Source organism: Pyrus communis, chromosome 8, assembly GCF_963583255.1.
Source record: "Pyrus communis chromosome 8, drPyrComm1.1, whole genome shotgun sequence".
In the NCBI taxonomy this organism is placed as follows: domain Eukaryota; kingdom Viridiplantae; phylum Streptophyta; class Magnoliopsida; order Rosales; family Rosaceae; genus Pyrus; species Pyrus communis.
Genome location: NC_084810.1, coordinates 8,332,529 through 8,356,703, shown reverse-complemented (window position 1 = coordinate 8,356,703; position 24,175 = coordinate 8,332,529). Strand labels below are relative to the sequence as shown.

General features: G+C 37.7%; 3 protein-coding genes across 5 annotated transcripts; 1 reads left to right on the top strand and 2 right to left on the bottom strand.

The window, feature by feature from the left end:
* Window positions 1-1,682, bottom strand: LOC137743482 (ATP synthase gamma chain 1, chloroplastic-like). Its single transcript, XM_068483382.1, has one exon. The coding sequence runs from the start codon at window positions 1,344-1,346 to the stop codon at window positions 234-236; it is 1,113 nt and encodes a 370-aa protein (XP_068339483.1). The 5' UTR covers window positions 1,347-1,682; the 3' UTR covers window positions 1-233.
* Window positions 1,683-4,942: 3,260 nt separating this feature from the next.
* LOC137742798 (uncharacterized) lies at window positions 4,943-8,835 on the top strand. Its single transcript, XM_068482752.1, has 9 exons — window positions 4,943-5,186; window positions 6,046-6,102; window positions 6,345-6,397; window positions 6,649-6,700; window positions 7,414-7,479; window positions 7,561-7,620; window positions 7,954-7,996; window positions 8,245-8,289; window positions 8,528-8,835. Exons 1-9 carry the CDS (start codon window positions 5,075-5,077, stop codon window positions 8,589-8,591), a joined length of 552 nt encoding a protein of 183 aa, XP_068338853.1. The 5' UTR covers window positions 4,943-5,074; the 3' UTR covers window positions 8,592-8,835.
* A 4,448-nt stretch (window positions 8,836-13,283) lies between these two features.
* LOC137742502 (syntaxin-61-like) lies at window positions 13,284-18,395 on the bottom strand. 3 transcript variants are annotated; one of them, XM_068482383.1, is made up of 8 exons: window positions 18,272-18,395; window positions 17,333-17,412; window positions 16,845-16,958; window positions 15,166-15,279; window positions 14,619-14,803; window positions 14,046-14,136; window positions 13,767-13,832; window positions 13,284-13,610 (listed from the first exon to the last, which is right to left on the bottom strand). In XM_068482383.1, exons 2-8 carry the CDS (start codon window positions 17,384-17,386, stop codon window positions 13,500-13,502), a joined length of 735 nt encoding a protein of 244 aa, XP_068338484.1. In that variant the 5' UTR covers window positions 17,387-17,412; window positions 18,272-18,395; the 3' UTR covers window positions 13,284-13,499. The 3 variants fall into 3 exon arrangements, with proteins under 3 accessions (XP_068338484.1, XP_068338485.1, XP_068338486.1); XM_068482384.1 differs by having other exon boundaries at window positions 17,333-17,407; window positions 18,272-18,346; XM_068482385.1 differs by lacking the exon at window positions 18,272-18,395 and having other exon boundaries at window positions 15,166-15,283; window positions 17,333-17,414.
* Window positions 18,396-24,175: the final 5,780 nt, after the last annotated feature.

Genomic DNA, 24,175 nt, shown 5'->3' with positions numbered 1-24,175 from the left:
TTGATTCTTGTATCTTTCACTACGTGATATCATCTGTAACTCCACATTTCTAATCTGTGGACACAATCAACTGAGCAAGTTTAGTCAGAGAAGTAGAAGATGGAAATATATGATTCACACATGAAGCTCCAATCCTGCCAACAATTCCAATTCACAAATAACGGGATCTGCTTTTGTTTTATCATGAACAATGTGGCACAAAAAATGAACAAAGAACGAGGAAGATCCCGCGATTACTCAAACTCCTTGAGTGCCTCAGCTCCAGCAACAATCTCCAATATCTCCCCTGTAATCTTTCCCTGTCGTTGCCGATTGTAAACATTCGAAAGAGTCTTCGTCAAGTCGACTGCATTCTCAGTGGCATTACTCATAGCATTCATTCTCGCTGCGAGCTCACTTGCTGTTGATTCCTGTAGTGCCTTCAGAATCTGGCTGTTCAAGTAGAGAGGCATCATGGCATCAAGGATCTGAACAGGGTCTTGTTCAAATTCCATAACCGGCGAAAGCCCTTCCCTCTTTATCTTCACACTCTCCCTCTCCACACTCAGTTTGCCTTTTTTAGTTGTCAACCTAAAGAACTCATCCTCCATTGCATCGACGCTACTCCCATTCACATCAACAACCTCTCCCCTCGGCGACAATGGAAGCAATGTATGAATAACCGGTTCGGATTTCACCAACGACACGAATTTAGTGTACACAAGCTCAACTTTATCAACCTCTTCGCTAACAAACAGCGAAAAAACGTCATCAGCAATGACCTGAGCCTCTTTTGCTGTTGCAAACAACCCACCTTCAATAAACCTATCAACACAAATCTCAGGCCTACGCATGAAATACGAGTTACCCTTTTTGCCAACACTGATCAGAGTGAAATCCAACCCAAGTTTCTTCAATTCCGCGATTCGGGCCTCGGTCTTTTTGACCACGGAGTTGTTGAAGCCGCCGCAGAGGCCTCGGTCGGCTGTGATGACGACAATGGCAACTTTCCTGACGGGTCTAACATTTGTGAGACGGACGTCAATGTCTTCACACTGAAGCCGCTCATTGATGTCGTACAGGACCTCCACAAGCGTCTCAGCAAAGGGTCGGCCATTGATGACTGCTTCCTGGGCCCTTCGAACCCTGGCAGCCGCCACGAGCTTCATGGCTTCGGTGATTTTCTGGGTATTTTTTATGGAATCGATTCGGCCTCGGAGCTCACGCAGACCGCAGCGGGTTGCTGAAGATCGAGAACGGAGAGGTTGGGGTGAGATTTGGGGCAAAAGGGGTTTAGGGTTTTGGAGAAATGTGTGGGAAAATAGGGGTTTTGCAGATACCCACATGATTGAATTGGACATCGCCATTGGGTTCTGGTTTTGGTTTTGCAGAAATTAAGCGAATTTAAAATCTCTGCAAAACACCTAATTGGATTGAAGCTTTACGAAAGTATCAAAATTGAAAATTCCTATGGGGAATTGGATCTTCGCAACAACATTTTTGTTGGTGGAAATTTTTACTCCTGAGATTTGTGGAGTCAGGACTCAGGAGTCAATTTGACTAGAGTTGGCTTGAGATGGACTGTGGAGCTGAGCATATGTTTTGGATTCTCCGGCGAGGTTTAAACCCAATACTACAGAGCGGTATCTAACTGTTTGATTACCGAACGAGGTCATTCATCGTTGAGGAAGAATTAATGGGAAGTTCACATCCGATTCACGGGAAATTTTATTTCAACCTATATAATATCTTTTTACATTTAATTTTAATTTTGAATGTGAATTATTTTTTGATCTTATTGCATAATTACCATCAAGTACAAATGTAATTAACAATAAAACAAACATTTATCAGTAAACCCACTCTCAAAAATTAAACCCTACCATCATACAATGTTCATCATACCTTTATTCCAGCTAAAACTCTAAGAGGTGTCATAGAGAAAACAAGCTTTTATTAGAGTGGAGAAAAGATGAATTTTTGGATTTCAATTCACAGCTATCAACGTTAGAAGTTGAGAAGATGGGTTTTTGAGTTTCGCAATGTGTATGGTGGTGAAACCTCCACTACCGATTTGGTTTCCTCGAAGGTTTAGGCAAATCTTATAATTCCATGTCTCTCTCATCCCTTCATGCAGTTTGTTTTCCCCTACCAATTTGGTTTCCTCGACGGTTTAGGCATATACTACTTGCCTCATCTCTTTCATGCATTTTTGGCAAATACAATAATTCCACTTTTCTCTCATCCATGCAGTTTTAGCAAATATTATTTTCTTCTTCCAATTTTTTCTTTTTTACTAGATATAATGGAGAAGTATACAGAGGAGTAGCATTGACATTGAGTTATGAGGATTGAGGCTTAAGGATTTTCACCCTTTTAACCTAATATCCTTTCAAATTCGACAGAAAAAAAACTCTTATATTCTTCTCAACAAACACAACATTTTGTCAAATTCAAGCCATACAATATGAAGGGGAAACTAATAAAGAAGTTATTATTAGTATATGGAAGATTCGTAAACAAGTAAAGCCTCACCAAATTATTTAATGTGAGATTTTATTTTCTAAAGGGCTGTAAAGATAAATTTACATTTTGAATTGAGTTTGTGAGGTTAATTTAGGTAGTTGTTTGGGCCTAAAATAATAGTATTGGGCCGAGTGTAGGTTTATGTTTGGCCCAAAGCTATCTCAAATATACTATGGGTTGCCTGGTGGTCCCGGGCCATTCAGCAAGGATGGTCGAGTCCTATCACAAGAAGGAGTAGTTTGGATGAGCAAAGGGGTCGAAGAAGTCCTAGTGCAATTTGGATTCTCGACCTGCAATGAATATGGCCTCAAAAGGAGGTGAGTTCAAAGTCCTAATAGAAGTGGGATTGGCCGAGATAAGATGGATTGGGGTAAGGAGTCCTAGTTCAAGTATGGTTAGGATTGGGTTTTGCTAGAGAAAGGAGGGTGCAATTCAGGGACCTCCAATTCAACACACAACTGCCCTGCGCAAAACCTCTCAAACATCTTGAGATTTTTTATTTTATTTTTTCTGCTGACACATCTTCAGTTTGGATAAACAGCACTGTGAAGGCAACCGGCGAACACCGTTAGTTTGGATAAACAACACTGTTGCCGTAGAATCACCCGACCAAGGAGCACCTTTAGTTTGGATAAACAACACTGCGTCGAGACTGACTGGTTACCTATCCAAGTCTTGGTCGAGAAGGGTCTTCTAATCCTTATTGGTAGATGTCATCTTATTAGCCTTCTCAGCGAAGTAAGGTGTTACGAGTTACAACATTTGGCGTATTGAACGCCGAGTGATTTTATGATTGGATACTCACAAGTGAGTTTTAGAGTTCGGCATTCTGACAGCCGAACCACATTCACCATCAAGACATACATCATCTTTGAATACCTATGTCCGTACAGTCTGGTGTCGATTCGACGTGCTTATACTCTCACGAATATAATCACTGTGACCGAATCCGGTGCCGACGATTTGTGAACTTCGCAGAACTAGCAGCCTTGTCTTCAGGCTCGAGAATCCAAAGGCCAAGATTCGTTCCTTCCTCGGCTGCAGTCGCAAGATAAAGAAGTCAGCAACGCGTTCAACACAACATCAACAAATTTTACTCCTCGGCCGAGTTCGGCTGACGAGTTGGCACGCCCCGCATTCAACCGAAGGACGTAGTTAGCTTATTAGTTACTCGGCCTGCGCGCCATGTATGCTTTGTAATTTTTAGGATCAACAATAGTAAATTTGGGTTTAAAGAGATATTAAGTATTTAATTAAAAATAATAGAATGTAGAGAGTAAGTTGAGTGTAAAAAGAAATTATGAGTGTAAAAAGAAGTTATGTGTTCAAATAAAACTTCCCTTAACCATTTTGTCTCTGACCAAGAAGTTGGGTTTAAATTTAGAGAAATCGCATAATAACGGTGGAAGTCCTCCAAACTCCAAAGTACCAACTTCACGAAAACTCTTGAGAATGTGTACGATGATATTCATTAAAACATGGAATGCATAAGTAAAAAATAAGGATTGGAGTAGGGTTCGGCTTCATTCGGTTCAGTTTTTTTTGTTAAAATTGAAATTACTATTTAGTTCAATTTTGTTTTAACTTTTTAATTTTTCAGTTGGATTTTGGTTATAAATTTTTTTTTCTTTTAACCTATAAATTGGAGAGCAAATGAAGGAAAAAAAAAATCTAGACTTTCTACATATTTAGACTCAAAGTTGCGTTTACCTATGGAATAGCCTCCCAACAATGTGCTCACACTTTCTCACCATTTAGTGTAAATATAATGTTGTATTAAAAGTGTATATATATATATTTTTTTTCTTTTTTTTTGAACAAACAATATTTGAATTATTTTTAATTAAAAACTAAAATATTTGTAAAAGTAGATTACGACAATAAACAAAAATATTTAAAGTGTTTGTAAAGTTAAATTACCATAACATAACAAAAAATATTTGACATTAACGAAACATTTATTTTTTTAAATGAATTGTACTTTTTATTACAAGCAACATACAACCATTATAATTCACATAGAAAGGAATAAGGGTCAAAACCAAGAAGTTTGTCATTTAGTATTAGAGTCTAATAATATTTATTTTCACTTGTAAGTGAAATATTTTAAATTTAATTATTTTTAAATACGAATTTAAACCATATTATAATGACCGGCCGAAGGTAAGGCTAACCCACTCTTCTACGAACAATCCAACGTTCACGAAATATCGAGGCTAAAAAAGTTGTTTGAGGGTTTGGCCCAAAGCCCAACTTATGTCCTGACGCCTAACCCGGTCATGCATTTCAAAATCGGGTTGAACCGTACCAGCTCCACCCCAAACACCAGCAATCAACCACCGCGACAAGGAGGCTTTAAGCGGTGTTATTTTGACCGTCGACGAGTCGTGGCTTTTTAATTAGTGACTCCTCTCCAGGAAGATGCTGTAGCAGAACACATACCAAACTCAAATCCAGAACCTCCGTAGAAACAAAACAAACTTTGGATTGCAATTCTTGGGCATCGAAGACGATGGTGGTAATGTTTCATTGAATCCCTTTTGAAATTTAATTGAATTGGGGGAGAGAAATGTCGAAGCTTTTTCAGAAGGTTGCTGGGTTCTTCACCAATCGGACTATGGTGGGAATGGACAAAGCTGGCAACCGTTACTTCGCCAGAAAGGAGGAGGTCGATGGCATCAGTAAGTCTCTCTCTCTCCATCTCTATTGTTTGTTGCTTTCGTTTCTGCTGCAATTTTGACTCGTGGGTTTTGTTCAGTTTGCGTTTTGTGATTGAATCCCTTGAATTTGCCAATTGGGTTGTCATTATTGTGCTTCAAAATTTGCTACATGCGATTTAAAGGAATTGCATTGATTTCTTGAGGTGTGAATTGAACTCTGTGAAGATTTATGATTGCATTTCCTAACTTCGTAAGCGTTGTTCCTATATTTTGTTTTGGATTCAGGTAAACACATTAGAAAAAAAGATTGTTCAATTTAGGAACTAAAGTTAGAGAAGTGGAATTACCTCTCCTAGTGAGTTGCCAGGACCAATGAAAGATTTAATAGCAGCCATTATCTCCTTCCCGCCGTATGCCAAAGTTAGAGTGAAGAAAAGATCAGTGTTACCATTTGCACCTGGAGTGTTGTCGTTTTTCATTGAAACCGTTGTGTATTAATCTCTTTCTATTACTTTGGTTGCTGGCAGAGGCCTTTTCCTTCTTAGATTGATACTGCAAGTATATAACGCAGTGTATAATATTTGTAATTCTGTATAATTTATAAAATGGAAGCCATTATAGCTAATATCTCATGTTAACCATTTATATCCAAAAGCATGTGTTCTGATTAGTTGAGCTGAGTATTTTATATATGAAAATGAAATACCAAAGTTTGCATTGAGTTGTTTGTCGAGGGCGTGATAATCGATTACAATGTGGTATAGCTTAAAGAATATGAAGCTATATTTGTAATTTGTGCGGGAGTATTATTCTGTGGTCAACTCACTCAAGTACTAGCATGATTAATGCTCTTTTTGTCCCACTCTCTCTGATGCACCAGTGAAAGAGAAAAGATGGGTGGCATTCAAGGGTGAGGACGATCCGACCTCAATTCCAGGTAATTTGTTTGGACCTAGTACAGCTTTTGTTCAGTTTCAAAATCTTGGTCACTTGTTTCAAAGTATTTTCCCTTGAGTTATCAGATTAACGAAAAGGGTACTCCATTTTGGGATGTTGAAATATGGTATAACTACCTATCCATATATACACTTTTGGTATATACTGTCATTTGGAAATTGGAATGCATTTATTTATGGCCTTTCCTCTACCTTCTTTACGTTCACTCTTTGATCATTTTAGTTGAGTGGATATGTTGGCTCAATGGGCAGAGGAAAAGGGCTCCAACACCGGAGGTAATCTTGACATCTGTTTGTCTTTAATTCCTTGGTGTAATAAAGAGGAAAAGTTTGTTTAGATTTGGTTGGTAAAAAAGATGGAATATTTTTATGTTACCATTTATTTTGAGTCACCATTGACTCGTCTTCCTAGACGCTCATGCTATAATGCACACCTTTTTCTCATAGTGATATCTAATTCTTGTCTAAGAGATAGTTTGTTATTGTCGTTTCGTTTCTGCTGCTTGACAATCTTTTCTATTCCTCAGGAACTGGCAGAATTGGAAGCTAGACGTGAACGTGTCCGGCAGAATGTTGCTCGTATGTGCCATCTCTATCATTAGTTTCTGGTTGCTTCTACTACTTTCTGGCTCTCTTTGAACCATTGAGTTGTAGGTTTGCTAAGAAGTTTTTATTACAATATCATTACTGAACTTGTGACTTCTGTAGGAATTTCAATTAAAATGTAGGACAAGTGAATCGAGGCATGCAATAGTTGCATATTAACGTAGTATGTCTTTGTCATAAATTTCTGAGATAAGAGAAGAGATATAGAGAATGAAAGAGAGACATATACACAGCCAAAGATAGTGGTATAAGATTAGCCCTCACCAGCCTTAAAATAGACCTTGTAGTGGTAAATACTTGAATGCCGCCAATAGTGGCAAGAAAGAAGTTATCTTACTTTCATTTCTTATGTGTCAAATATAACCCAGATAGCTGGTATCATCTTAGTCAAGAGATTACTCTTAATGGACTATTCTCTGTATCTTTGAAATATTTATGCAGATCCATATTGGGATCTGGCATAAAATTTTGATACGTCGATTTAAATCAGCTTTAAGTGCATTCTATATTTTATTCAATGAATCCCGTTGTTGATGCATTTTCTTTGAGGACAAACAAGTTTTTCTTCTTATCATGACATCTTTAAAGCTTCAGTGGGAAATTGAATTGGCTTTACTTTCAGTTTTCTATTTGATACAGAGACTTTAAGAAACATATATTATTTATTTGTTTTTTATTTCTCAAAGTTCTAAAGAAAGAAGAAGAGGAAAGGAAAGCAAGAGAAGGCAGTACGCGCAAAGTCATCAACACCGGTCAGCTTCTTACTGGAACCTCTATGATATCTGTACCCCTATGCTCATACAATTATTCACAATTATGAGCTATGTTTATAGATAAAGTTGGAGGTCCAGACTTGAAAAGTTTCATTCAGCAATTTCCTGGGTCTTCTGAAGGTAACTTGTCATTTGTACCCTACCCACCCTCACATACATGTTTAGGATGAGGATTTTTATCGTAAGGCTTTCTTTTAGAATGCAAAATCATTCAGTTTTTATCCTGCATAACCACTTGTCGTATTCTGTCAAGGCATATTATACCAGATTATATGAATTTTTTTACAGAAAGGTTTTGTAGAATAAGGAGTTTTATTTAAAGATCGCAGAATCTTCGTTCCTTGTTGGTCCTGCGGAGCATCAAAATTTGTTGCCTTAATTTTGTTTTTTGGAGGTAGAATGTTCCAAATTAATTTGCTTTCTGATGTTTGTCTTCCTTGTTTCTTCACAAAGGTGGCCTAAATCCAGAAGAATCTGTTGCCACGGAAGGAGTGAGGTAGGTCTGCTAACACACAAGGATTATGAATGATGAAGTTAAATAACAAGCACTACTAATGAGATTATAGCATTTATGTTTCCTTGAAATTTCATCTTGATACGATTACCGAAGGAAAATAAAAAAAAGAAACATAACTCCATGACTTATACCTTGCTCAAGTTTCTTTTGTCACGCATATTTCATATTTCTTTATTGGCCATGTCATGTCTTTATGCTTACATTGTTGTGTTATTAACATGGCACAGGAACTCCAAAGAGAAAGAGGCAAAGAAAGCAAAAGAAGCTCCGGAGTATGTTCCATATTCCTCATCTGCATGTTTGCTCGAGCATCACTACTTACATATTGAAATCATGAACAATGTGATAATGATGGGAATCTGTGAATTTCCTTGCTCTGAAATTTATAAACAAAGAGACTCAGAAGATGTTTTAAATAGTGACATATATTAGGACAAATTTCATTTTCCCTAGTTTTCCCCCAAATTGCCTGCTGGATTGATGATTCTACATGTTGAACTTTTCTTCCAGGTCGACCGAGCCAACAGGATCTGGACAAACATTCAGGCCAGGGACATGGCAGCCACCAACATGAAGTCGAATTGGTAATGCCATAATGCATAATTTAAGGGTCCAACTACGCTAACCCTTTTGTCCAAGCATAATGCACTGATTTGTTCTTCCGGTGCCAAAGAGTATAGCTGAGTTGTTAGTGAATCTCTTATGGTTGTAGCCTTGTAGGGCGCTTCGACACAATGCAGTGCATTTGATTTTTGTTTTCCCTGTCAGATCCAAAGAAAAGAAAAACAAGCACAATACATCCTTCATTTTTAGTTTTCTGACGGGGAATACAGACCCAAATTTTTGTTACATTCACATACGTCGAAGTCGCCATGACTTGCGTACGAATTTTGTTGTGTGATGAAGGTCTTATGAGGAAATAAATTTAAGGCTATATGTCAAATCATTCCCAATTGCCTGCAGTCATGGGTTGTATATGCACCATGGTAATGCAGAACGCTCTCAACAATTTCAAGAGAAATAATCAGCATAAGACATTTATTATTAATTTTCTCTTTCTTTTCCTTTTTTTGGGTTTTCTCTTCTCATCCCTTCCATACTTTATGCTTTCCCATTTTTTGTGATTGGAAACGAAAAATATATGAAATTTGAAAATCTAGTTTTGATATTCTTTAGTGTATATAAATGAAGATCTATAAAAGGTGATATAAATAAGTAGTGAATTAGTAATACCATCTCATAGTCAATGGTAGATCCAGGAAATAATATTAGGGGAATCAGTAAGAATAGCGCGCTACGTGTGCAAATTTTTTTTACCAAAGATATCATGCATATTGCCATTTCATCGAGTTTTGGTAGGCCTGAAGTTATTTAGAAAGACATACTGAAATAGAGGCATTTTTAGTTCTAAGATAAGAGTCACCAATTTTTTAAGATAGATTATATTCACACACCCCAAATTACTTTCTCCACATCCTTTTAACTTTTTAATATTCTTTTATCAAGTGTTAGTGGTGTGTAGAATATCAAAAATATTTAAAAAAAAAATAAAAAGGTGCCGGAAAAGTAATTTAGGGTGTGTGAATATAATCCATGAGAATTAATTAAGACTTGGGCTAGGAAAAGTCTAGAAGAATGGTGAGGTTTCCACCAACATGCAAGATTAGTGTAGTTAATTCTAGCTAGGGAAGCTAGTGGAATAAATTAGATATTTCTAGAATGATATTCCCATACTTCTCCAAGGTTCCGTCTATGCTAGAAGGCATTCACCCCATTTGAATTCAACAAGAACTAAGAAGTGAGACGCAACCAAGAAGTGAGTTCCACTCTAAGTGTGAGTGAGATATAAAGTCTTTGTGAGGAGTGTGAGTGTTCACAGTTTGTCTTTAGAAAGTGAAAATGTCATGGCTTCCAAATTGGGCCTTTAAGAGTTTGTGTGTTGTAATATTTGTGAGTGTATTACACATAATTTGTTTACTTGTTTTGTATTTGAAATATTTTTATTAGAGTTGTGTACCCTAATTTTCTTAACAATTGGTATCATAGCAGTACGAACAGAGATCGACTCTAGTGAAACTTTCGAGAATCGTGAGAAGTTCAGTACTTTGTAAGATTGTTGATCAATCTTGTTTAGCGTATCGAAGCTCTATCGGTACAATGAGCGATCTTTAAGTAGTTGGAGGAATCAAGAAGCTCAACAACAAAAATTACAACACGTAGACAACGTGCATGGAGTCATACCTACAAGGTCAAGATCTTTGGGAGAGTCATCGATGATAATGAAGTTACACAACCGGAGACATCAGTGGCATTTTGCATAAATGGAAGATCAAAGCAAGTAAGACTATATTCACCCTAAAACCCACAATGAAAAGGATATGTTGGAGCACATAAGTAAAGCCAAAACACCGAAAAAAGCATGGGACACCTTCGGCACACTCTTTTAGAAAATGAATGATACAAGGCTACAACTTCTCGAGAATGAGTTTTTATCAGTGGCACAAAGGACAAAATGAAAGAAGATTGGAATGTTGAAGCATCATTCTTTATGGATGACCAGAAGTTAGCTCTCACAGCAACAAGTCCAGAATTGATTGACTACAACAATGATTGGATCATCGATTAGGATGTTCAAATCACATGATGTGTGAAAAGAGAAGTTGTAGTATCTTTTTGAATACAAGGGAAGTTGTGTGGTAGGGATAGCCGATAACACAAAGTTACCGATAGCCCATGTCAGTAAGGAGATATTTTTTAGTGTGACTGGAACACGGAGTGGTACACCACATGTCACTATATTAATGGTGGAATATGTGTGCTAAAAAGTTAATAACTTAAAAAAATACAATTTCCCACCACTTATATAAAAACATGTGGTGTACCACCCATATTCCCGTTACAATGAGAATTTCTCGTCGGTAAGGTAGTAATGATGTAGTCCTAACCAGGTGTCACTACAAGATGTTTGCCATGTTCTGGGCATGAAGAAGAATTTGCTCTCAGTGGCGTAGTTGGAATCGTCAGGTTACTATTTCTTGTTCGGTCCCTAAGATGTGAAGGTGTATCAACACCTCAAGATCTAGAAAAATCTAATGGTGAGGGACAGAGATTGCAGCTAGTCTGTGTCTGCATATGTCAACAAGACAAGCAGAAATGAGGCAATAAATTTGTGGCACATAAGGCTAGGCTACGTTAGCTATCACAAGCTAAATGTGATGATGAAGAAGTCAATGCTTAAAGGGCTACCTCAGCTTGATGTGAGAAAAGACATGGTTTGTGCAAGATGCCAGTAAGGTAAAGTACACCAACTACCTGACGAGGAGTCGAAGTTCAAAGCAAAAAAACTATTAGAGTTACTTCACTCTGATGTGTTTAGGCCTATCAAGCAACCATCAATAAGTAGGATGCGGTACATGTTGATGTTCATTGATGACTTCTCTAGGTATGAGTGGGTCTTCTATATGAAAGAAAAATCATTTCAAAGTTTAAAGAGTTTAGAGAGACATTCCAAGGAAACTTGGGAAGGAAGATCTGCTGCCTGCACCCAATAATGGAGGAGCATATACCTCGAACGAGTTTTCCTAGTATCTATGAGAATGTAGAATACGTCACCAGTTGACCTATGCCAACACGCCGCAACAAAATGGTGTAGCAGAAAGATCTATCGAAGTACGCTATATGCCAGAAATGTACCATGAAGGTTTTGGGCTAAAGCCATGAGAACTGTGAGTTATGTGATCAGCAGGCTTCCTCAACCAAGGTTAGATTTGTTTCTCCCTTTGAGAAATTGTGGGATATGAAATCTACAGTTAGCTACTTTCAAATATTTGGTTGTGTGTGCTATCTATTTGTTCCCAGTCATCCAATAGCAAGTCTGATAAGAAGGCAATTAGATGCATCTTTGTGGGATACGACAACCAGAGAAAAGAGTGAAAATGTTGTATTCCTACAAATGGAAGATGTACATCACGACATGTGATAAAGCATCACTTCAGTGGTCCTTACAAAAGGAGGTGTTGTCTGACTCGAGAGAAATTTAAGATAAGATGTGGAGATGATAGGGGAGCAAACTGTCCAAATCTTGTTGATTCCAGATAAGCTTGAAGATTTGCTTGATGGTGAGCAAGAAGTACCTCAGAATCCTTGACAGACTGGTGTGTATCAACAACCAAGAGAAGTTAGGCCTAGTGGAGTGGAAGTTTCAACCTCACAGTCACAACTAAGGAGGTCAACGAGAATATAGAAGCCAAATCTTAAATACACCAATGCATCCATAGAAGAAGTCGTTGAATTTGTGATGTGTGAAGAAATCACAGATTTCCAAGTGGCTTCAAGATATAGGCAGAAGAGATCACTGCAATGGAGAAAAATCAAACTTGGAATCTGGTGCCAAAGAGATGTGAAACCCATATCATGCAAATGGGTGAACAAGATTAAGTGTTGACAACTCAATGAGGTAAAAAGAAGAGCTGACGTTGAGGAGGAATGTTGAAGATTAACACCAGCCTAAAGAATAAAGGCCTAGCCTATGAGAACTAATTAACACTTGAGCTAGGAAAAGTCTAGAAGAATGGTGAGGTTTCCACAAACATGCAAGTTTAGCGTAGTTAATTCTAGCAAAGGAAGTTAGTGAAATAAGTTAGATATTTCTAGAATGGTGTTCTCATGCTTCTCCAAGGTAAGGCCTCCACCCCATTTGAATTCACCAAGAACTAAGAAGTCAGAAGCAACCAAGAAGTGATTCCACTAAGAGTGAGATATGAGGTCTTTATGAGGAGTGTGAGTGCTCGAGTTTGTCTCTAAAAAGTGAGTGTCATAACTTCTAAAATTATGTCTTTAAGAGTTTGTGTTTTGTAATATTTTGTAAGTGTAATACAAGTAATTTGTTTACTAATTTTGTCTCTCTAGCACTTATATTATAGTTGTGTACTCTAATTTTCTTAACAATGCACACCACAAATTTGATCTGTTCCATGATGCTCACGAGAATTGTGAAGTTGTCACACGTCATTGGTTACGTGAGAATTAGCGCCTGAATTAAATAACCAATTCTGAACAGAATTAGCAGATGCAGAAGCTCGAGAAGAGGAAGCAGCAGCAACATAGGCTTGCAGCTCGAAGCTTGTTATTGATGCTGTCCATAGCCAAGTGCTCCTCCTCTTTGGAGTTGGGGACCAAAATCTATAGGGATGGGGCGAGTAAGGAAACACGTACATACACAAGAACGAGCTTTTTGACAGAGAAGAAGTCCCAAGTAATAAACAAATAAAACAAATATAAAGCTTCTGTTTCACATTCATCATCCAACTCTGGTTGTTCAACATCAAATTCTGATTGACCTCAAAACTTATAAAGAACCTTAAAAAAGTAACGCTTATACGAACAAACCTAGTGTATCCAGTAAATTCTGTACTTGAGAGTTCCATAGTTCCATCTGGAAAGCAGATCCCTCCCTCCCCGAAGACGTGTTCCATTCTTCAGACTAGGTGAGGAAGACCAATACAAAAAGGATGACGAACAGGACGAGTAAAAATAGTATCATCATTAACTGGCCCTTTACACCCGCCTTCTTCATCACTGTAGCCACTTTTTTCTGCAAATATCAGAAAAGCGATAAATCTTTTCATCTCTTCTGGGATCAGTAATTATATATTTCAGTCAATTAGCATGCTGAAGAAAATAAAAGCGAAACTATTCCAGTGGACGGAATCTCTTGGTAGGAGAATCTATCAAGTCAACAAAAACTCACCTGAACAAAATCAAGACGATTTGATGTACCGTCCATTTCCGTGCCCAATTCATCTACAATCTTCTCCTGAAGCACCAAAACACTAAAGAATTTAGTAAATGAAAGTGGCAAGAACGACTCGAAGTGCAGGGCAGAAAGAACCCATTTGCAAGTAATAGGCACAGGTTCAGAAAATGCATCAAAATGCTGATCTGTTTTCTGTTGCTCCCATTCCATCATATTATTCACAGTTCATATGCAGTAGTCACAATACTGTACAGTGATATACAAAATTCTTACCTGTGCGAGGAGCTCTTCATGAATAGTAAGTCCAACACCTCCAATTCTCTCCACACTTGCACTAAGTTCGTCCAACTCGTCATCCTGTTGCCTACAAGCATCAATTGACAGACATAAGATCAAAAGAAACAGAGTTATACAGACAACTGGCTAAAGGATTCGGGAAATAAAAGAAAAAATGCCTTCAGTAAGAAAGCATTTTTCGAAACCCAGTGAGGGAGAGAGGAACAAGGGGAATTCAGATTTCAATTAGCAACATTTGATAAAAGGTGCATACAACTCCGTATTTTTGATAACAAAAATGGTTTACCATCAAATTACAAGCTTGGATGGTTTGACCCAAAGAGAATCTTTATATTTCCTTTTAGAATTTAAAAGCTTTCGTAATTCCGATGATTAATTCAATAACTTTAATAAACAACGTAGACAATTCATTCCAGCTTGTATAAAGTATGAAGTATGAACAAGCACCCGCCAAACGTTGAATTTAGCAAACACTTTCCAAACAATTGAAAGCGAATTGTGTGTGAAAGGTTGAAAAATTAAAAACAAAAAGAAAAGTCAAAACCTTACTTTATGAGAAGCAATTGTCTATCTGATTCTGAAGTTATGAAGTCATCGTTATGTTGTGCAGCATACTGCTTGGATCTATCGGTCTCCTGAGAATTCGTCATCCTCATTAGTTCTCGACGCATCCCATTCAAGCTAGTTCCAGAAGACTCCCTTCCAGCTTCCACTGCTTTCTTTACAGAACCCACCTGATAAACTATTTGATTAATTGAGGAACTGCCATACAGTCATCGAAAGGAAAAAAGCAAGCATGTAATATGCTACACAGCAGAGCGTAAACCGCACAAAGGATCGTTATGCAATAAAATATCCAAAAAACACAGAAAAATTGAAGCTGTATTTCTGGTCACAAAACCCCACACTCAGAATGTGAGAACCCCACAATCAGACTGCCGTTAGTAAAAGATGTGGGTAATGTAATTGTAAGTCATCAAGACAAGGTTTGTTATGACTTATGACAACACCACAGGTAACAAGAATTACCAGATATGAGATCTTCAGTCACTAAAATGTTCAAAAGAGTACAGCTTAACACACGATACAATTATACCTGGGCACGAGCAGTGCTTGTCCATCTTCTTCGTTTTTCAAGTTCTACTTCATCAATGCCATACCATGTAGGATCCCTAGCTGCCACGGAAATTGCTTTGTTCAACTCATCTACCTTCCTATCAAGAAAGAATGCTTTCAGTAGTTGCAAACAGAAGTTGAATTAATTAGGTTCGCGAAAAGAAAGGAATGAAAATACAAAAACAAGAAAATTACTTTACACCCCAAGTCACCTTATCTCTGACAAGGATAAAATGTCGGTCTACAAAACTATTATTGGATTGGATTTACAGAGTTTTCAATGGATGTATAGAGATCAATAAAAATATTTTTTTGGGAATTGTTATTAGCACTCCAAAACATTCCAAACTTTCTACATTTAAAAAGAAAAATACACTTGCAAGGAGTGCACAATGAAATTTTTGGAGTGCCAATAAGATTTCCCTCGTTTTTTTAAAATATGAAAATTTGAAGGAAACTTAAAGATTTGCTAAACCAATCTTTGATGCATCAAGTATATGACATGTAAAGTTAATTTAGCGCACACCACTAACCAGTATGGATATAATGCTTCTACTACAGTGTAGAAACTATCTTTAGTCATTTAGTCCTCAATATTTAGCACAAAACAACAACAAAGCCTTTTCCCACTAAGTGGGGTCGGCTGTATGAATCCTAGAATGCCATTACGCTCAGTTCTGTGCCACATCTTCTGTTTGATCCAAAAGTACTCTAAGTCTTTTCTTAGAGTCCCTTCCAAAGTCTTCCTAGGTCTTCCTCTACCACTTCGGCCCTAAACCCAATATTTAGCACATAAAAAAAATAAAAGCATACATTGGATGTTTCATGCCTTTGTGCACCAACTGTGGGAATGATTTTTATTTTAACATATTTGGTTAACAGAGTGGTTAATGGATGGATACAGTAAATAACCATTAGTTGGTCACATGGGTTCATCTTCTATATTTTCCGTTTTTCTTTTTAGATGAGTATTTGTGCAGTCTTGCTGACGAAGTAACACATAACCAATTCTTGGGCTTAATACCACAAAAAATCTCAATGCTGTACATGTCTGAGGTCAAGGGAAATTTGCTACAATAACAGATATTTTCATTTGAGCTATGGACATATAATAAGCTATACTTAAAAAGTTAAATTGAATGCAGTATTCCATTTCTTTAATTATTTTGAGAAATTGTCTTGCTAACAAACCCAATTTAAATGGTCTTAAGCCAGCCTATTTCCAAGACATATAATAAGCTATACTTAAAAAGATAAATTGAATACAGTACTCCATTTCTTTAATTATTTTGAGAAATTGTCCTGCTGACAAACCCAATTTAAATGGTCTTAAGCCAGCCTATTTCCAAGAAGTAAAGAATCAACTCTCTTGTTTAACTAATCACAGTTTCTATGACAGGCCACTCACATTGAGAAGAAAATTTTAGTCGTTATTGATATGTTCATGAATATTCAACAAATACCACTGAAATTGTTATGTGTTACCAGCTATTTCTATTGTTTCATTCAGACATCCGTGTGATCACCAATGTGCCACTAAAAGTCCCATATTTTGGTTATATGCCAACTCCTGCATCACAGCACTGACAACCACCTATGATCCATTTATAATAGAGAAACACAGATAGAATTAAATCAAATGTGGTCGTATTAACGCACCTGCCATTCAATGCTACCACAAGAAGCAAGCAGCTCCTTTGTGAGATGTGCTTGCTCTCCATTATCAGACGAAATACGCTCCCATTGGTGAAAAGAAGACTGCAACTTATCAATCTATTCAAGAAGGAAATGTCATAGTCCGGATTAATTCCTACTCTCAAACATAATGCACGGAAAAAAAAAAATTCTGCACATATACTCAATACCAAAATCATCTGTCAGTGAAAAATTGGAAGATGTGGATGACAGTGTGTTGAGGCATCTGGGTTTCTGTTTGTGTGTGTGTGTGTGTGTGTGTGTGAGAGAGAGAGAGAGAGAGAGAGAGAGAGAGAGTGTGTGTGTGTCAAGAGCGGAAAGTAATACTCCAAAGAAAGTATAAGAGTCTACTAAAGGGGGGCTTTGAACTGGATAATATGTATAAAATGAAACATATAAATTATACATCATTCCGGGAGCTTCTAAATGACTTAAGTAATTTGACAACTTACAGATTCTTGAATCTCCTCTTTCACAACATAGAACGGATCTTGTGCTGATGGCATTGTGAACCTTACGGAACTAACCTATCCTATGAGCATCCCAAAAAGAAACTTCTGTTAGAAAAACCATATCCCTAACTGCAACTAAACATGAGAATACATGCATATATAAACAAGAAATTCAATTCTACTGAAAGATCCACTAAATAAATCAACTGAAACAGAACATTCAGCAAGAGTTAGTGAAAAGTGTTTGGTCGGCCTTAGCCCCACTACATTTTGATTAGCGTGAACTGAAACTCGATTTCCGAATATCCAAATGAGTTTTAAGTAGAACCGATCTGCACCTTTTCCTTCATTTTATGTTTCCAAATATGCAAATGAGTTTTTTTATCTTGTATTTAATAATTTTTTTGAAATGGCAACCGAGTAATCCTTAATGTCATGAAAAATCAACAATCATCTTTTGCCATCAATGCCATAATAATATTCCCGAAAAATATAATTACAAGTTAACCATACACAAAAATAATCAAGTCCTACAACAACCAGATTCAAACAAGGAATTTTCGACATTCATTAGTGACATACGACTGCATCGAAGAATGAAAGTACAAATTACTTGGAGAATTAGCTGAATTAGATCCACTTAAGCATATTATATGCATACTACTTGCTTAATCACATGAACAACTGATCAAATCATTGAATTCATTCTCCACTTCGGATCAGTAACTAATCAGACAGAATTTCAGATCAAAATCACCCAAGAATTGAATAACCCGCCTGATTTTCCGCATACCGAACACGTTATACGAATCAAAATTCTCGCCCAATACACCAAAATTCCGATTTGAAACAGCAAACAGATATGGAGATATATATATATATATATATATATATATATATGGGGGCAGAAAATTTGAGAATAGTGAGGGAGGGGCATACCTGTACGGACTGAACGGAGAGACGGGGACCTGATGTGTAGATCCTCGTGAGGACTAATGCACGGAAGCAGACGAAGAAGCTTTGAGAAGACGAAGTTGTGAGAGAAGAATTGTGTGGGCTTCGGTTTTGGACATGGAAGAGCTTTAACTTTTACTAAGGCCCAGAAAGGCCCATATATTTTTTTTTATGAATTCCATATACCCTATATTCTTATTATTGGTTAGCAGTTTTTCTTAACACATCTTTAATCTCTAATATTAGAAAGTCAGCAATTAATTTTGGTGTCTTAAGGCTTCATCAAAATGTTTTAAAAAAAAAACCCTCTTGAAACAAAAAAAATTTCCTACTGACTAAAAATAATGCAATCAAAATAGCATGGATACTTTTGTCAAAAAAATTAGAGATTAAAGATGGGAGAAAGAATCACCACGTTCAACATTTAGTTTTCAAACTGCCTGGCAATTCCCGTTCAGTTTGAGTTTTCAACTGCATAGCAGTTCCCTTTCAGTTTTCAAACTCCCACGCCCTTTCATCGTAACTTCACTAGCCTCTCTGCATGCACTAATGTGCGCGCGAGAGGCATTTTTGCATCACGGGCAATATGCGCCCTTAAAGGTGTATTGTGTTAGTTTTTTTCCATTGTAATTGTTAATATATATTTGGGTTTCTATCACAAATGGTCCCTGAAATTGACCCACCCAATCAAGATGGTCCGCGAAATTGAAAATCAATCAATGTAATCCCTGAAAATAGGTGTCGCAAATCAATGTGGTCATTCCGTTAAAAATCTATCAAAAATTCTGTTATGCGCTGATATGGCACATAATTGGGCCCCACAAGTATAATAACTATTATTATAAGAATTAAAAATATTTAATTAATAAAAAACAAATTTTCTTTTTGCATAAGGGCGGTTCCTCGTTCAGTCAAGTTTTGGATCTCCTTTAAGGTAGTTAAAGATTTCATCTCTAGGATTGCTCGAATTTGTTTGGGATGTGCTTCAATTCCTCTTTGGTACTATGTACCCCAAAAAGCTACTTGCAAATACTCCAAATGTGCATTTGGCGGGATTGAGCTTCATCTTGTACTTTCTAAGGATGTCGAAAGTTTCCGCTAAGTTGTCGATGTGGTTTGATCACTGCTTGCCCTTCAGCATGATGTCATTGACATAGACTTCTATGGTTACTCCAATTTGCTTCTTAAACATCATTTTTACTAACCTTTGGTAAGTAGCTCCCGCGTTCTTGAGGCCAAAGGGCATGACCTTGTAACAGTAGGTGCCTCGCTCTATTACGAACGTAGTTTTTTCCTTATCGGGCTCATACATGGCTATTTGGTTGTAGTCGGACTATGCATCCAAGAAGCTGAGCAGCTGGTTCCCAGAAGTTGAATCTAGTAATAGATCAATTCAGGGAAGTGGATAAGGATCATTTGGGCATGCTTTATTGAGGTTGGTGTAGTCTTCACAAACCTTCAATTTGCCTTTCTGTTTTTTCTTTACTAGCACGACGTTGGCAAGCTATATTGAGTTTGCTACCTCTTATATGAATCTGGCCTCCAGTAGCTTGTCAATTTCCGCTTTGACAATCGTCACTCGTTCTGGTACAAAATGCCTTCTTTTTTAGATCACCGATTTGGCAGTGGGGTCAACGTGCAGCTTGTGGGAAGCTATTTTGGGGTCGATGCCGGGCATGTTAGGATGTGACCATGCGAAGATGTCACAATTTTCCCTAAGAAAAACCGTGAGTTCTTTCTTTTCCTTTGGGCTCAGACGTGAACTGATACTAGCAGTCTTCTTTAGCTGATGGGGATCAAAAATGATGTGCTCGGCGTCATTTTAGGGTTTTCATCCCGTTTCGTTTGCTGGCGCGTTGGTTTGGACACCATTTTCTTGATCCGTCTGTTGTAATTGCTATTTGGTAACTCCCTTGTCCCATCGAACCTCAATAGCCTCTACGAGGGTAAAAGTCTTCTTCTTTGATTCCTTTCAATACTTGCACAGTGCATCGTCAAAATGTGGCCTAGTCAAACTTAATTTCTCCGACTCCTCCTCCCGAGATGCGGAATCGGATTTTTTGAAATTTGACGGAAGTGATGGCGTCTAACTTTATCAGCCAAGGTCGTCTTAAAATCCCATTGTAGGGAGACGTGTCACTTACTATCATGAACGTCTTCTTTGAGACAACTGGCGATGTTTTCACATCAAGTGTGATGTAGTCGATGACAGTTGTGCTGCCTGCTCTGATGTGAGGTGGATGATGCTTCTTGTGGACCTAGTCGCAAATGAACACTTCGCCTAGAAGGTTATTCATGTTAATCATTGGAGTATGGCCTCAACTGTGAGTGTATGCTTGTTCGCGGGCCTAACCGAGAGTGCATGCTTCTCTGCGCGCTAAGACGAAAGTATACGCTATCTCATGGGCCTAGTCGGGAGTGTACACTGCAGAAACGCTCGGTCCGCAGTTGGTTAAGTGGCTGCTTACCAGGACTCTGCTGGAAAGGTTCCTCGTCTGTCTTTGTCCTACTTCGGGACATCTCGTCAGGGGAACATTGCATCGCGGTGCGCTACAAAAGCTGATTCACCAAGGTCGTCTGTTGTACGAGGGCGTTCATCAACTCTATAACTTGTCGAGACAAGTGTTGTTCTCTATTTGGGTTGGAAGAGCTTGGAAAGAATGCGTCTCCTTGAGTAGTGGAAATGTGGTAGACTCCGAGCGCAAGATTTAAGTTAGGAAATGTTAAATCAGCAAAAAAATGGGGTGAAAATGCCCTCAGTTCAATCATTGACCCAGAAATTTAGAGCCAGGTCAGTAGAACTGGTCTTAGACAGGCTTAGGCTGCTTGGGACACCACGAAAGTGGGCTGGATTGCATGTGGCACATGTTGGGCTTGGGCTCAGCTCGATAGGTCCTGGGCTCGACTCTGCAAGTCCTGGGCTTAGGCCCGTGGAGCTTGGAATAGCGTGGGGCGCTGGGTTGGCCATGGCTTAGGCTGCCCTTGGCACCTGGGCTTGCTGCTCCCCGTGAGGTGTGGGCCTTCCAAAAGTGGCCATAGTGGTTGCTGCCGTGGTGGCTATGGTGGTGGCTGCTACCGTGGTGCCATTCCATTAGTCGTCGCGTTAAGCCTCGTGGATCATCGTGGTCCTAAAATGTTGGAATTTCTGTTCGTCGTGGTTTCCAAGTTTCTAGTCATTGTACTTTTATTTTACGTTTTACTAAAGAATTGTTATAAATAAAAATTCCAAGAATAAGAACGTACGAAAAATCTACAAATGAACTAGAAACAAAAACCTTGAATGTGAGAGTCTTTTATGAGCGTCTGAATCAAGACCCTCAGTGAAAGCACCAATTTGTGGATGCAAATTTATGCCTTCTTCTTTTTGGACGAAAATGCACCTACAAAATAATTAACACCTAAGGTCAAGGCCAAGAGCCTCACCCCCCAACGATGAATGAGGGGGCTTTGGCCGAAGAAACTCCGATGCCAAAGTTAGAATTTGAGGGAGAAAGTGTTTAATTATTTTATTTGCCACGTCATTAAAATATGTGGGCTTATATTTGCCACGTCATCATTTAACGATTAATTTAACGGTCTTGACTAACGGTTGTACGAAGTTGAAATGAAATAATACTAAAGGTATGAGATTGAAATGTTTTAAAGATATTGCATAAGGTTGTAATTGCACTCAAATTTAAGGGTGTAAATTGTAATTTACCCAAAATTTAAAGTGGACTTCAACAGATCAAGTATGGAGGGAAATGATTAGAGCAATATCAGATGTTGTCACCTTATTTGCGTTACTCCTTTTTTGTATTATACCATCAAAAGTAATCTTCTATCGCAACATTTGTCAGGAATCCTTGTTGACACAAAAGCTCTGCCACTAAAACCTGGAGGGGCGAAAAACAAGGGTGAGTTGGCTTGAAAATAAAGTTTTGTCAAACCTTTTCGAAAACGTATAACCCCTCGCCGTAAAACAAGTATAATTTCCAAATATATATACTACATATAGTATGAAAGCACTTACCATAAACAGTAATATTTCAAAAATACGGTAAATCATAATATTTCACATATAAAACGTATAACATCGGATGATCACAACATCTCGCATAACGAACATATAATATTAGGTGCTCATCGACATATGTTGACACACAAGCTCATGCAAAGATTTTCTAACATCAATAAGACTGGGTGTAATCATGATTTACACTTTAGTACTACAATCACATGAAGACTGGCGCTTTGCACGTCCATACGAGTCCTAACTGCTAGTAGCAATCTAGGATATGACTGGCACCTAAAATGGATCCAAAATGAACGTATCGGTGCAATGTGAACATACTTGTGAAGACTAGCTCTGGCCCGAGCGAGTACTAACACCATTGTAGCATGCATGATAAGTAGTTAATATAAATATGATCATGCAACGGTAATTCGATAATTCTAGTCAATAAAATAATATTCATGGTCGCAAACATAATTAAGACATCCCATAATCGTACACATACCTGTGCATCCTGTAAGATTTAGGATAATTTCATAAATTCCGTCAATCCGCTAATTCTTATAAACGTTAGTCTAATCTAGGCGTAACGTCGAAAATTCTTTATTAAATACACACACACACACACACACACACATATGGAAACCAAACAAATATATAATATTTAAAAGCAAAGACCCACTCACAGATATGTCGCATGGTCGTAACTGTCCAATCTATTCTGCTTGCGGTACTCCTCTTGGTGGTCCTCTTATACCAGAAATTACTACACTAGTTAGGTTCAATCCGGCTCACATACGCTCTCTTACATTTGTCACTTTCAGGTTTAAATTTACTGACATTTTCTACACCATTACACTTTATGGCTTCGTCACCTTCCGGGTGTCAGCTAACACAGCTCAATTCTAGGTCCCAGGTGGACTTCCAGGTCGGAGTATGTCAGTTATGTTTTTTAAAAGATTGGTAAAATTATTTCCAAAGCTTGAATCAGTACTACCTCTGTTATTTTACAAAAAAAAATAAAAAATAAAAAAAATAACATTTTCTTAAACAAACTGTCCAACATTTTATTACAAAAAATTATCAAAATTATCACAAAATTCTGAAAAGCCTTGATTTTCCTAAAATTACTAATTTCAACGTTTTCCTTGTCAAATAAAATTAAAATTTCAATGACCCATTAATTTATCAATATAATTGTCATCGATGGGAGTTTATCATTAATCTTGCAGTTGGTGAGAGAGTGAGGGACAACAGTGGAAACGAGTGGGTGGCATAATTATTAATCGACTGATTTCGTCTACAAGAAATTTTTTGAAGGAAATGTCAAATATGATCAAATGATACTAGAGTAAATTGTAGCAATGATTTCTTGATTTTAACTTAATTGGAGCAATGATTTCTCAACTAAAAATGCATTACCATTGGTCCCTCAATTCATCAAAACGTGCAGCTAAGGGTGGGCACTTGGAACCGAAAACCGAAACCGAAATACGAATCGAATCGAACCGTACCGAACGATTTGGTTTTGTGATTTTGAAACGGTTTCGGTTTCAAAATCGAACCGCGGCAAAGAAAACGATTTGGTTTTAGTTTTGGGTTTTCAAAACAGCACCGAAACCAAAACCGCACCATATAATAAAATTAATAAATAAATGTTATATTTTAAACTTTTAATCTAGTTTTGCACTTCGGCTCCTGAAGGCAGAAACACATCTTCATCTCCTTAACTCATCTTCTTAAAACTCATTTTTTCCTTAACTCATCTTCTTGAAAATTATCTTCAATTTTGCGACCTGGTGCAGATTTGGTGCACTTTTGTTGAGTTTTTTGCAGCAGTTTTGGTGCAGTTTTTCTGTTGTTTTGCTGCATTTTTTATGCAGTTTTGCTGTTTT

Coding starts and splice junctions, on each gene's coding strand:
- LOC137742502 (XM_068482383.1), bottom strand. CDS start 17,386: ATGCCATCAGCACAAGATCCGTTCTATGTTGTGAAAGAGGAGATTCAA. Junction 15,280..16,844: donor GTGGTAGCATTGAATGGCAG/GTGCGTTAATAC, acceptor CTTGATAGGAAG/GTAGATGAGTTGAACAAAGC. Junction 13,611..13,766: donor ATCGTCTTGATTTTGTTCAG/GTGAGTTTTTGT, acceptor TGATATTTGCAG/AAAAAAGTGGCTACAGTGAT.
- LOC137743482 (XM_068483382.1), bottom strand. CDS start 1,346: ATGGCGATGTCCAATTCAATCATGTGGGTATCTGCAAAACCCCTATTT.
- LOC137742798 (XM_068482752.1), top strand. CDS start 5,075: ATGTCGAAGCTTTTTCAGAAGGTTGCTGGGTTCTTCACCAATCGGACT. Junction 7,997..8,244: donor GTTGCCACGGAAGGAGTGAG/GTAGGTCTGCTA, acceptor AACATGGCACAG/GAACTCCAAAGAGAAAGAGG. Junction 8,290..8,527: donor AAAGCAAAAGAAGCTCCGGA/GTATGTTCCATA, acceptor CTTTTCTTCCAG/GTCGACCGAGCCAACAGGAT.